Below are 14171 nucleotides of genomic sequence, written 5' to 3' on the forward strand. Positions count from 1 at the left end.
TGAAGCCATTAAATGCAGGATGCTTGGTCAGTGGTAAAAGAATGTGTAACATGTATATATATATAACCTTCATATATTGTTTGACAATGGGTTCGTTAGATCAATAACACTAATGAATACCCAGGCCAGTACAGTCTGCAAAACTAATCATCAGATCACAATGTAGGGAGTCAAATTCACCTTGTTTGGCAATGCCTTATTTGAGTTTTGAGTTATTTCCTCTTACTTTATAATTTACTTAACTAGCCGGCCATTAAAATCCTGATTATAACACACTTATGTGATTGTGAGTGTGTGATTGTGCGACTTTTCGTGACAATATTACACCGCATGTAACTCAAGGAATGAGAACATGAGATCATCTTAACTCTGCATAACTTTTGGGTCATAGATCTTTAAGGGAGTGGTATGTTTTTTTTCAACATCCTTGAAAATGACTCGGGAAGCGAGAAAGTCTTTACCTTGTACGTAGAATGGATATCCCTCCTGAGTCGGTAAAGGTGAACTTGAATCCTGCCTTCGTGTAGAAGAAGTTTTGATGAACCAAAAACTGCAAAGCTGAAGCTGAACAAGCCGCACAGCTAGTGATTTCTGGTGAACAGCCCAGCCCTTGAAACAAACATTAGTATTGCAGAAGATTGTAATAGTGGTACTGAGGAACAATAAGTCTGCTTTAGACTTCCCCTAAAGTTCATTTTGATTCCAGAGCTAAATAATTCCTAATCAGTTATTTCATCCTTTAGAATCACTACTTCCTCAGAAGCTTAACTTTTTCATCGCTTACAATCTTTGATCATACAAAAACTACAATCACATTCTGTCGGCCTGACAAATAGCATTTGATCAAGGGGTGAGTCATGCGCTTCACCCTAGTCAAAACATAAAGGTGGGTTGAAAGTTGAAAAGAGGAAAACAGTGAAACCTTTTTATATAATCAAATAATCTCGAGGTGAAGGAAATATAATTTCAAGTAACATGCATTATTTATAATTGCTGAAACAAGTCAGCTATGTACATTGCTAAAATTTGAATATTGCAGCCCCACTTGATGGTTTGGAAGCAAACACGTACAGCCCGAGCTCATTTTTATCAATTACCCCTTTCTCTATCCTTGTTTGGTAAAATGATTCCTGCGTTAGAAATGGACCTTACATCAATAACCACATCATGGTTTTTCTTAAAGTAAACTTTATATAATTGTGAGTTTTGTAAGTAAAAAGATTAAAAATTTACTTAGGACGAATCTCAACTAGAATTTTAATGAATGTTCTACAATACAGGGAACCAACCTTCAGATTTAGGATGAATTGTGGGACAATACTCTCTTTGACCAAGGCAACTGCACAACCACCCCATCCAGCTCCTGTGAGTCTTGCGCCAAGGGCACCATTGTTTCGACAAATTGTTACTAGCTCTTCCAACTCAGGGCAGCTAAAGAAAGATCACATATGCACAGTAAATCACATAGTAGAGGCCACAAGTATTTAAAAATTTGAAGAATGTCTGAGCTATGTACACCTTCTTCTATTTTCCTGTTTTAGGTAATCTTATTCTATCCTTCAAAAAAAAAAAAAAAAATTGAAGAAAGATACAGGCATTCGTTTATAAAGCATGCATGTAGAGAATAAAATACCTGCATTCATAGAATACACTGCAGCTGTAGTGACTTTCATTCATAAGGTCACCAAGCTTCTTCAGAATTTCCTCATCACTGAAACACATAAAAGTAAAAAATAAACTTTTCAATTAGAGTACTTCTAAAGTGGAAAGATACTTTAAATAGAAAAGGTTCAGAATCACAGTGTCATCAGTCAGGACATTGACAAGACATTAGTCGGTGATTGGTTATAAGCCTTTTAATAAGTTTGGTGCAATATTCACCCAAAAACAATCCTGTGGTAGTAAATTAAGTCACCAGATTACATCATGGAAATTTGTATTAGGGTGGGGAAATACATAAGGAGATATGGGGTTTTTGCCAATGAGACGCACCTTAGCTTTGATTGCACTGTGTTCTTGAAAGCATGAACACGTTTTGCTTCTGAGTATACATGAGATGCACGCTGGCGAAATATAAGAAGTTTAGTAAGCAACTAAAACTTACTATTGTCAAGTTCAAAAACATTTTATTGCTAAATATCAACTGACAGACTAATTGCACTGTCTTCTAAAACACTGATCTACGCTATGTAACATAGACACACCATAGTTCAAGAATAATCCGGGTCAGATACATATCCAAGTGTCCGTGTTGGACACATATCGGACACATATTGTATGCAATATAACTCAAAATTTGATATTTTGACATGTCAGACACTTCGTATTCGTGTCGGATACGGACACACCTATCCATGTCAATGGAACTTAGGTTCTACATTATTTGTACAGAATTAAGTAAAATTGATATAAAATGACAGACACATGCTGTTTATGTCATAAAAAATTATTTTATTGTCATTTCTTTGAAATGAAAATTAATACTAGGAGTGCAGGAAATTTAATGAACAAAGCTTCCAGAGAACCTTCCCTTACTGAAGATGTAGAAACCATTATTTATCTGATCAATTAATTGCACATGAGTGAGTGGCTCAACACTTGTCCACCCTCCTCACATGCAGGAAATTGCACGGTCAAAACTTTCTTGTGCTGCCTCTAAAATTTTACTTGTGCAATTATTTAGGTCCCATGGTTGGTCATGATAGTCTTGAGGCCTGGTTTCTCTGGAATCGGTTACAACTTCATATTGGTCCATTCCTGTTCGGGGCTTATTTGAGATGTTAGCTTTCAGGACAGATGAAAGCGAGTGTTCACAGGAGGTAGCTCCTGTGTAGTGCGGAGGTAATACGACAAGTTAGGTCGCAAACATGTCATTTTCATTGAGTAGCACCTAGTTGCTAACATTGTGGGGACATTCTCCATATACACAATGGTTTACCCTAAAAGAATGTGATGGCGACAAATTTAGGAAACTATCTCCCTTGAGATATGGTGATTGCTTGGAGAAATAGTAGGAGAATTTATATCCCACACATCTTTGACTTGTATCACATTAAGATGCCTACTGAGTCTGATCTGTTGTCAACACAAATAAACAATTACATGGAAATGGGAAGAGCGGATGTTGGCAAATCTGACATACCAACTGTTTTAACACGTAGGTCAACATTTAGATAAGTATGGGGGAGTAGAGAAAACTAAGAAACGATGAAATTGACACCCACATGTGTGCATAGGTGCATATGTACATACAATTTGAAATTTTTGCAATTTTTAAGAACCAATTCCAAAATACAAATATCAATGTATACATTTAAGTTCCAGAAAAACAAGATTCATCCATAAATATCAATTATTTATTGCCAATATTTTTAACCAAGTGGCCCAGCCTTTCAGATATTGGTAAAGTGCTCTATTGTGATATATAGGCGTATTTTCCGCACATTTCATAGTTGTGTAAAACTAAGGAGAAGATGCAGGAGACACCCAAAAGAGACACTCGATGAAGGAATTACCTGAAATAATTTGAAATGCTTAGCAGCTCTTAAAACATCCAATGAACTTGGAGAGTTGCCCAATATAGTTGTCAGACTTTCTTCTGTTATTTTCTCAATATCTTCAGCAGTATATGGATCCTCCTTCAAAAGTTCCTTTAATATGCAGAAGTAAACAATATTATGAAAGTATTATGAGGTGTAACAAGCAGGATGAAGCTGGAGAACTTCAACGAAAATTTTCAAAAACAAGGAAACCGACAGTTAACATTGGTGTTTAGTGGTCACGCAAATCATAATTATTCAAATTATTCAAATCATATATCGTAGCATATATCAGTTTTCATTTTTGTTTTTCATTTTTCATTTTTAGCATATCAAGTATCGAACTGTATCATGTGTTGTAAGATGCACTTGAAATAAATTTCTATAAAGCTTCCATCCACAAACATACATAAATAATGTCATATCACGTGTAGTGCTGCTAGTGAGTGGTATAAAATGTCATCATTTTCAACCACTGGGCCCAAATTAGTATTATACATAAAGGACTAAGCTAGTTGTTAGTTAAAGTGAGTAAAGGTTGCTCTGGGTTAGGGTCGCTGTTTGTCAGAAGTAAAACCTAATATGGCTTTCAAAAGCTTAGAAAAGAGATGATAAAAAACTAAATAACTCTTAAAAACTCATATTCGGATGAATTTTATTATTATTTCACGTGCCTAAGGTGTATAAGCCGATACAGGATGTATCGTGTATCTTATCGAAGCGTATCATGGGAGACATAACATTTTTGATACAGCAGTGTGATAATGTGATACGTAACATTTTGCTTTCGATAAGATACATATCGTGTATCGTACTATATTGAGAACCACAACAGAAATAACTGCAAATGAGAAAATAGTAACAAAAACAAAAGAGAAGGAGAAAACGATATTGATAACTACGACGCAAATAACTGAAAATAAGCAAATACTGACAAAAACAAAAGAGAGGGAGAAAATTATGCAAACAAATACCTTGACCGCAACGACAGGATCAGAAGAGCCACGACCACTGGCAAAGGAAACACATAACCCCTCAACGTCCGAAAGAGTTTTCACTTTTGAGATTGCCTCTTTTGGTTTCATCCCCAGCTTTATACCAAGTACAATCTGTAAAAGTTTTAGAAATCACAAGGTAATTGAAGTCAATGAGCTTTAAGTACACATACAACATAAAGAACAAGAGAACCATTTCTCAACCAAGTAATATAACTTACAGATGCCACACGACATTCTACAACCCGATTATTGTAATTAGTCGCAGCAGTTACTGCCTTTTGTGATTCTGCCAAGGAATGGGCTATCACAAAAGTTCCATTCGCTGGAAGTTGCACATCAGTCGCACGGATAGGGTTGAAGTCAATCAACTCTGCAAACCCGAATTTGGCCATTATAGAGATCGCCTGCCAAAAGACACAAGATCAGGTTGACAATGTCTACTTGACAGTTCGACTTAGAAAACATATGACATACGAGCAAAGAAATGAATATATTTTTACTCACTCTTATGGTAGTAATAATGTAATGAGTTCAAATTTAGATTTTTAACTTGGTTAATGGGCTGACGAAGATTATCTTATATATTAGGCCCCATATGACATGGCTTTCCCTTAAACGGACATGTTCGTGGGGCAGCTTATATAGTGTCTTGAACAGCTTTTTAATTTACGCTTATTAACTTGTTCATGGGCGGCTTATATACGACACTATATAAGCTGTGCAAGGCACTATATAAGCTGCTCAAGACACTATATAACATGTCCGTTAACGAACAGTCCGTTTAAGAGAAAGCCTGACATATGACCAGATTTCAATAAGCAGTTCAGACAGAATCAATGTTACTGCTTCAGCCGTTAAAGAGTGAGTACCATCGGCTAGACTTTTACAGATAAGCAAACCACTGAAACATATTAGAAGTCACAAGCCTGCCTCGAGAATATCTCAAACAACTTTTTAAGAAATAGAGAAAGTAATGAGACATTACTGCATAAAACCTTTATAAGCCGCCACTTTTCTTAATATCGAAGAAAAAAATATCATAGTCAAAAGAGTAAAAGAGGAAAGAGATGTAATAACCTGGTCCATTCCACCCGACTGCGTTCCAATGTGGCGTTCACATTCACATGTAAGCTGTGCAATTTCTTTCTGTGATAAAATAAACAGGTAAACATCAAGACATAAAATCAGTCAGTGCACATATGTGGTCGCCACTACTAAAAAGGCCAAGAAGTTAAGCTTCAGTTGTTAGCATCATGATTTGGATCTACTTCCATGGACCTCTTGTAATTATAAAAGTAAAACAATGTAAGAAATAAAATGATTCATTCAGAATGAAGCACTGCAGGTTTTGGCAATATGTCAATCATATGCAGTAAACCCCACCTTATCACAGTGAGGTTGGAATTCCTAATGGAATTCAAATTTATTATGGATATGTCATCTAACATTTTGGATTAAAATTGTTTCATAGAAAGCTATCAACCAAATAAATATTTGGAACATTTAGATATCATACCTTTGGGAAATTTGTGTCAAAGGCAGCCATTATAGCAATTGTGGAAGAGCAAACAAATGCTGCTGAGCTTGATAGTCCAGAGCCTACATAATCATAGTATACCCAAAACCCATTAGCTAAACTGCTATGCATCATCAATACTATGGAATCGAAATATATATCCATGGAACACACCTGTAGGTACTGTCCCATCGACAAGAACATCAAGACCGACAGGTTCACCAATATCAATACCTTTTGATTTAGCGAATTCATGATACCCCTTATACCTAAAAAAAACCAGTATCCATTAAGAATTTCAGCACTTGCAGAGAAATATATGTCTCCCTCACTTGTAAGATAACAGTTGCTACAAAAACAATCAGAGGTAGCAAAACCTATGTTACATGGACACTCTATAATTTACAAATAATCGACACATGCAATGTATCCGTGTCGGACACAGCACAAACAATTTGTATGTGATATACCTCAACCTTGGTATTTTGCAGTGTCGGAAACTTCGTATCCATGTCGCACACAGACACGTATCCATGTCAAAGTACCTTAGAGCAAAGCTAAAGAGTTTTTATGGGAAACTTTTATAATTCTTTTAAGCTGTCAGTATACATGGTAAACACCAAGTTATTTAGTCTGCTAATATTCTAGAAATAATTTCGTACCTCTGTGCATGAACATAGAACCACAGGTTTACAAATCTGAACCTAGTTTCTACCATGCACCAAGATATTTTCAATGCACCTGCCAACATGTAACCGATGAGGCATTATTATCCCGAGCAATAAAATCATCAGTCTTTGATGTGTAATTTATTTATTTATTTATTTTATTTTTTATTTTTTCGTACATGAAATCCTGCAGGCCCCTAGTTTTGTTACATATGCATTTGGACAAAAATGACATGTTTCTGTTGCATACTTACATTTAGCACCTAAACGAAGAAGTCCAGTGTGGCCTAGTTAAAAGAAGACCGTGACAATGCACTTGAAACTTGATATTAGAGCGTTCTCTACTCTAAATTTTCTTTTCCTTTTCTTACAGATAAAATATATTAGACATATATAATTAAGAAGATTACATCAACACACAAAAACTAGCAATGACTGAGTTTTCAAAACCAAGAGACTCGCCCTACCCTGCCTAACGGCTACTAAACCCAAATAGGCAAATACAGAAAGCTAGATAATGTAGATATAAACCATACACAAAAACAAAAACAGGCATACCCCCAAACAGTGCCACCAAGCCCCGACCATGCTTACTGCCACCACACCATTATATCCTCCTCCTTTCTCACCCCAACCCTGCCTCTATATACTGTAAACTTCCATCACTCATTATCGGACCTTCCCACCTCTTCACCAGAATTATACAAAACACAGATACACAATTTATTCTTTCATTTCAACAATATTCACTTTAGCGGGATTTGAGGTCTATTTCCTAGTCTTGTTTTATGGAGCCACAGGACATTAAAGAAAACGAAACTGAAGGACGGGTTACATGTAAACTAGAAGCAGTTAAATATATGAACCAACCTTAAGTTGCTTCCCTGAAAAGTTCTGGTTCTAATATTCAGTTTTAAGATTACTATGCGTCTACACTAGACAAAATCGATTAAATCATTTGGAGCACAGGAGTCCAAAATAGACAATCTAAAGTCATAAATTGGTCATGAGTAGAAAAGTTTTTGTTCTTACTACATATATATATATCAGATAATTACATCTGCATTACATTTCTATTTAACTACCATTTTTGGATCTGTTTATCGAAAAAAAAAACATTTTAAGATCGGAATCATGCTAAAAGATGAACGTTTCAAAATTATCGAGAAAGTGCAGCAAGGAACTAATATCAACCATACTCCCAGCCCCTGTAATATATTATAAAATATACTTAATTTAACAGCAAGTTCTTCTAGTGATTTATCAAGCTTAAAGCTTCTAATATTTTGAGTCTTACGTAAAATATAGCAAAAAAATCATCCCTTTCAGAACTGTTACATGGAATTTAAGCATTGTTTTAGCAGACGGTGAGGCACATAATTAACAGTTCTATTTAATTACCATTCTGGGAAATGAATCATGCTAAGAGATACTTTCTAAAAATTATAGAGCAAGATCAGCAAGAAACTGATCAGATCAACGCTCCATGCTCCTGCATTGTTTATTAACATGTACTTCAAAGTAACAAGTTGGTTTAGTGCCTTCTTAAGTTCTAACAATGTCAAGTCCTGCTACAACATAGCACAACCACTTATCTACTCAAATGTTAGCCAAGGAATCAAACAGTACATCAAGACATTTGGCGAGGCGCTTAATCATAAGAAAGTCATGATATATAAAGCACCATTGCTTACCCACAAATAAAATAGTGACCCCACTTGTGATTCTTCAAGTCAATTTCCTGCAAATATATGTATCAGGTCACGTGTCTTCCAAAAAGTAAACAAAAGGATACTTTAAAAAAGAAGATAAAAACTGTACCCATGAATAACATCAAAATATGAAATAATACAGAGTCCAAGTACAAAATTACGCTGAATTAGTGCAAATGCATAACAGTAGAAAGCGTTAGATGGGCAAGCAGGAAGTTCATTTTATATACAGAAAGTTCAGCAAGAAACTTTTCATATCATATTTTCGCTCCAAAACACGGACACCTCTGAAATTCCACTGTGTCCGTGTCGGATGCGGACACGGACACGACACGGACACGGCTTGGACATATGTCCAATGTGGCACGTGCGAGTCCCACGCACTAGGGTAGTTTGGACACGGTTTGGACAGCGTTTGGACGCGGACATGACTTATGTAGTTATGTGAGATGTGTTTAAGACTCTTTTTGTTGTAACTATGTATAGTTATGACTCTTGAATTATTATGATATGACTTAAAATCTAATGAATTATTTAATATCTGTGTCCTTGCTGTGTCCGCATCCTACTTTTTTAGGATATGATCATGTCACCACGTCGGTGTCCACATCTGCGTTGGTGTCGGTATCAGTGTCCGTGCTTCATTGTATTTTCTATGTTTACCGCAAAATGCAAGTTAAAATCCATGCCCCGGAACATATAGGAACTAAAGTCAACATACTCTCATAACGTGTCAAGTCAAAACAAGCTTAACCCCTCTACTGCATTCATCATTGGCTGTAACATTAGCTCATGCATTCTCTAGTTACGACACACATATGAGTTTTTTTAAACATTGGAAATAAATTATACCTGGGTTGGGTCAACAGGATAAGTACACAACTTATACTTATCATTAACATTAGCAATCCTCAAAACTTTAGGCTTTTCCTCAACACCATGTTTCCGAATCGCGATAATCGTATCTTGCCTTATTGCCATTGGCAATACAGAATACCCCTCATAATCAATATGCTCTCCAATCAAATTCACTCTCCCTAAACACACATTAAACCAACAAGTCAACAACAACAACAACACCATCATCAAAATTTCAATAAAATATCGAAAAAAAAAATGTACCTGGAGATCTGGCGAAAAGATCAGGTTGGTGACCGAAATTTTCGAGGAATTTGGTTTTTAAAATGTTGAAACGTAATTGAGCTTCTTCTTGTTGTGATCCTTCTCCGTACACAGGTTCTAGTGTGGAAAAAATAGGAATGGGCAATTCATCGTGTGTTGCCATTTTTTCTTTTTAAGTGTTTGGAAATAATAAGGTTTTCAGCGGTGACTTGTTTGTTTTTTTTAAGGTTTTAAGGTAATAATAATGATAATGATAAGTTTTAAGGTTGTTATTAGTTGGAAGTGAAACACACAGAAGACAAGTGTTTGAAACATATTATACTTTATTATTATTAGTTTAAAAACTAGTTACTGTACACCCAGGCACTTTAACAGTTTAACCAAATTTTACCATATTGGTCAAAAGTGGAAAATCCCATTCGACAGTCAAATAGTTTTCATAGTATTATTATTAGTTTAAAAACTAGTTACTGTACACCCAGGCACTTTAACAGTTTAACCAAATTTTACCATATTGGTCAAAAGTGGAAAATCCCATTCGACAGTCAAATAGTTTTCATAGTATTAATGACGACTTTTGAGAAATCTTTCTCTTGTAGAAAGTGAAGATATTAGAACCCTGGAAATGGTAGAAAAGCCTTTTGTTTTGATTCATTTAGAGTATCAACTTGAAGATAGGAGCAATTGTTAACAATCCTTTATCCTTCCATCTGTTTTGATATCTATAGTAACAAATCATTACATAATCGTCGTGCCTTGAGTTACAAATTTATGGAAAGATAGAGGCACATTCACTGGAGCCACATTCTAGCCACATTGTAAATTAATCTAAGCAAAATTATGGATTTAAAAGTTGAATTAAATGCTGAATTTTTGTAGATATAATCTCCCCACCATGGAGAACATGCTCACAAAAATTCATCTCATTCAAAGAAATCTAACCTTAGAACATGCTCACAAAATTTTTGGACCGTTAGATAAAGAGCTCAAAAATGAACACTAATTTTTACATGGTTAGACATATCCAAATATTATAATTTTTTGTGAGAATGATCTTTATGGTGGGAAGATCATCTCCACCAAAAACCAGGACCTTAATTCATTTGTATGTGAAAAAATGTGGCTATAATGAAAAATGTGCCTCTATATATATATATATATATATATATATATATATATATATATATATATATCTACTTAAAGCGGATGTACTTAAACGGACTTTATCTAAATATTGAAATTTCACACGAAATACATTCACGAAGCTTTTAAAAATCGGGTCTTAAAAAGTGAAAACCCCATACCTCTCACCTATTTTCTCTCTCCCCAATATCTTCTTTCCATGAGAGCACTCCTCTCTCTCTCTCCCTCCTACGCACCACTCTTTCTCTTTCAATTCTCTCTTTCGCCTGTTTTCCTCAAATAGGTTCAGAAAATTCATGAGATTGAACTTCTGTTGCTATGGAATCTGAGTTTGGTAGTTCTGAAACATATTGGTCTTGTTCTTGAGGTCTGATTTTAAGGGTTTGCGGCTTGGGTGAGTATTTTTGGTAAGCACTTAATTAGCTTTTATCAGAAGCTTCAACTACACTTCTTCATAATCCCCACAAGTACAATCCTATTTTGCTTTGATGTTGATCGATTCAGGTAGGGATTGGACTCAATACATTCTGCCTTATAGTGTTTTTGCTCCCAGTTTTGCCTCGTGATTGTACAAAAAACAAGCTTGTATTCTTTTATTTGTTTTACTTAGCTTGGTGGGGCTTTGGTTGGTTTGGTTGGGTTCTGTCAGTTGCGGAGTGATTTTTAGCATTCAAAGAATCCCCTGAATTCACCTTACTTAAGGTGCTGGATAGACAGGAATGCAGATTGGATACAAAATACGAAAAGATTTTCACTAAAAAAAGGAACGTACCGACCATTATGATTGCAACCCAGATGCCTAGAAGAATCATAAGGGCCTTTCCAAGGGAGATCCATGAGGCTCAGGTTCAGTACCCAGATAGACGAGATAGAAGAAGAGAGAGAGTTCTAGCGACCTTATGGGGGTGTATCAAGAGAAGATACCACAAGCTCGGTTGGTCGTAGAAATGAAACAGTTTTAGCTAGTGAAGATTTAAGAGATAGGGCAAGTAGTCGTAGAAATTCTTTGCTTTGTTGCCGGTTTTCATAGTAAAAGAGGTCGCTTTCTGCTTTCCGCCTTCCACTTTGGTAGGACGGTAGTTCTGGGAGTCAGTAGCGATAACAGATTGAGGGATTGACCCTTGTCATCGTGAATGGTGAAGGTGTCTGCGGAGCCAAGAACCAAAGCGTATTTGTGACTGGGAAAGTGGGAGAGTGTATTTTTTTTTGCTAATCTTTTTGTAAGTTTAACCTACATGGAGCAAATTTTAATGCCTGTATTGTGTTTTTGCAATTTGCAAATCTTTATAAGCCAATGTCAGTTTATCGTATCTCATCTTTATTTTTTTCAATTCTGAATTTTTTTGTTTGAATTAACACAATAACCGAGATTGGGATGGGATTGTCAACTTCCTTGATTGAATCCATACACTGCTCGTCAAGGTTTTTCGAAGCGTATATCTCAGCATCTTGTTGGGCACTCTCTCGACTTACTCAGAGCATCAGGACAAGAAAAGCTAACCATAGATGGCACAAATTAGGAATAGGATCAGCACCCCACAATGTTTATAGAGAAACTCTTGTGGTATGTCGTTCACAGTAAACTTAAACTTAAACTCTCCATAACATGGTCATACAACTGTTCAAGTATAAAGTGGTTGAAATGTTTATAGTAAATACATTGGATTACAAAAAAAAAAAAAAAAAAAATAACAGTAGTAACGTATGAGCAGTCTGCAGTCCCATAATTCCCTTTTTTTTTCACAGTAAACATGAGGCACAACATTACACTCATAGGTTACACTCAAAAATAAAAAAGTAACCGATTAGGAAGTCGAAAACAATCAACTTAAATTATTGAAATCATTACAATTAGCATGAGTGCCTCATTGTTTTGAAACTAATTTACACACGAAGAGAGTAGTACAAAATGGCACTTAAATAACTGTCATAACAATCTTGGCGATTTTGGAAGAAAACTTGCTTTTTGTGTATATCTGCTCCTCTCGGTAGTAAAAGAAAAAAAAGTAAAAAGACAATTCTCGATTGAAGAATTATGCCAAGTACCTCAAATATTCAAGCAACAACCTGTTCGCAAAATGAGATATCAACCAGCACAGGTGCACACTAACCCAGTGGTATGTATTGAGGCTCATGAATCATCCCTTTCCACCCCCTATGAGGTGGCGTCCCTGGTTTTGAGATGTTGCCAAATCCTATTTTTCCTTTCTTATCAAAGGGCTTCAGGATCTAAAAGGAACATATTAACGAATCATCTACACTCATCATTGCACCAGCATTGTCAAACTTGCCGCAATAATTTGGCGCAGAGGATATAGTCACTAGCTGCCGATTGGCAAAGAATTGGTATCCATCTTCTATTACCTGGTGAGCCCGACAAATGAGATCAAGGTCATGTTTCGAATGAAACTCTGCAACCTTGTCAGGTCCAAACGTATATGATACACCTCTATCATTTTCTCCCCAACCTTCGAAGTCTTTGTCGGGGATCACCCAAAGCAAATCACAGAGCAAACCCCTCGATCCGGCATATCTCTTTGGACGAGCAATATTCCTAATCGATCCAAACTCCTTAGATCCGGAGACAAACCCCCATGCATGCAAAGAATCTTTTCATCAATAAGAGCCGCCACAGGTAGGCAGTTGAAGCAGTTAGTAAATACCTTCCAAAGCCGTACATTAAACCTCCTCTTGCACTCATCATAAAACCCATATATACGGTTAATGGAAGCACATTCATGGTTCAGAAGAAAAAAATTCTCTGGATACTTGATCTTGTACGCTAGGAGAAGCAAATGATCTCCACCATCTCAATGTAACCTGGAAAAAAAATATATATCAAACCCAAGTTCGAATAAGCGGAATGCAACGTTAGACAAATTCTAGCAGATTATGTGTTAACTAGTAGACAAGATGGAAGTAGGTACCGTTTAAATTAAAATTCTATTTTACTTCTAGTGATTACTTTTCTCCCCCTTTTTCTTACATAAGGTTCATGAGTAGCAAAGTCTATTCGATTGTTATCAGTTGAAAAAAGACGCTTAATTACGGCAACTAGGAACACGTCTCTAACAGTAAAGATTTAGATTAGGAACATATATATATAACCACTAAATGCAAGCACTAACAGTTGGTTTTTTCGAAGATGAAACATTCAATATTGTAAAAAAAAACTTATGTTTTGTAATCGTAGATTCTCAAAACTTGTGTTGTGTCTTTTTTTGTTTAGGACTTGCTATAAGATGAGAAGGAGAAAAACAGAAGTTCAATCTCATGAATTTTGTGATCCTATTTGAGGAAAACATGGGAAAGAGAGAATTGAAAAAGAAAGAGTGGTGCGTTAGGAGGGAGAGATCTCACGGAAAGAAGATATTGGGGAGAGAGAAAATAGAAGAGATGTATGGGGTTTTCACTTTTTAGGACCCGATTTTTAAAATCTTCGTGAGTATATTTCGTGTGAAATTTTAATATTT

General features: G+C 35.8%; 1 protein-coding gene and 1 pseudogene across 1 annotated transcript; both read right to left on the bottom strand.

Annotated features, from left to right (window-relative positions):
• Positions 1–904: 904 nt before the first annotated feature.
• On the bottom strand, positions 905–9850 carry GALK (Mevalonate/galactokinase family protein). Its single transcript, XM_086577063.1, has 13 exons — positions 9556–9850; positions 9286–9470; positions 8416–8462; positions 6228–6322; positions 6054–6136; positions 5615–5683; positions 4756–4941; positions 4514–4648; positions 3516–3650; positions 1993–2063; positions 1634–1711; positions 1290–1431; positions 905–1130 (listed from the first exon to the last, which is right to left on the bottom strand). Exons 1-13 carry the CDS (start codon positions 9716–9718, stop codon positions 1020–1022), a joined length of 1500 nt encoding a protein of 499 aa, XP_086433189.1. The 5' UTR covers positions 9719–9850; the 3' UTR covers positions 905–1019.
• Positions 9851–12804: 2954 nt separating this feature from the next.
• On the bottom strand, positions 12805–13507 carry LOC147480870 (serine/threonine-protein phosphatase PP1 pseudogene; annotated as a pseudogene).
• Positions 13508–14171: the final 664 nt, after the last annotated feature.

The sequence above is a fragment of the Coptis chinensis genome, chromosome 8 (assembly GCF_015680905.1).
Source record: "Coptis chinensis isolate HL-2020 chromosome 8, ASM1568090v1, whole genome shotgun sequence".
Taxonomy (NCBI): Eukaryota; Viridiplantae; Streptophyta; class Magnoliopsida; order Ranunculales; family Ranunculaceae; genus Coptis; species Coptis chinensis.

Excerpts from the sequence above, each read along its gene's own strand:
- GALK (XM_086577063.1), bottom strand. The coding sequence starts at position 9,718 with ATGGCAACACACGATGAATTGCCCATTCCTATTTTTTCCACACTAGAA. Across the intron at positions 6,323-8,415 it reads GGTCACTATTTTATTTGTGG|GTATAAGGGGTATCATGAAT; the intron begins GTAAGCAATGGT and ends GGTTTTTTTTAG. Across the intron at positions 5,684-6,053 it reads TTGACACAAATTTCCCAAAG|AAAGAAATTGCACAGCTTAC; the intron begins GTATGATATCTA and ends ATTTTATCACAG.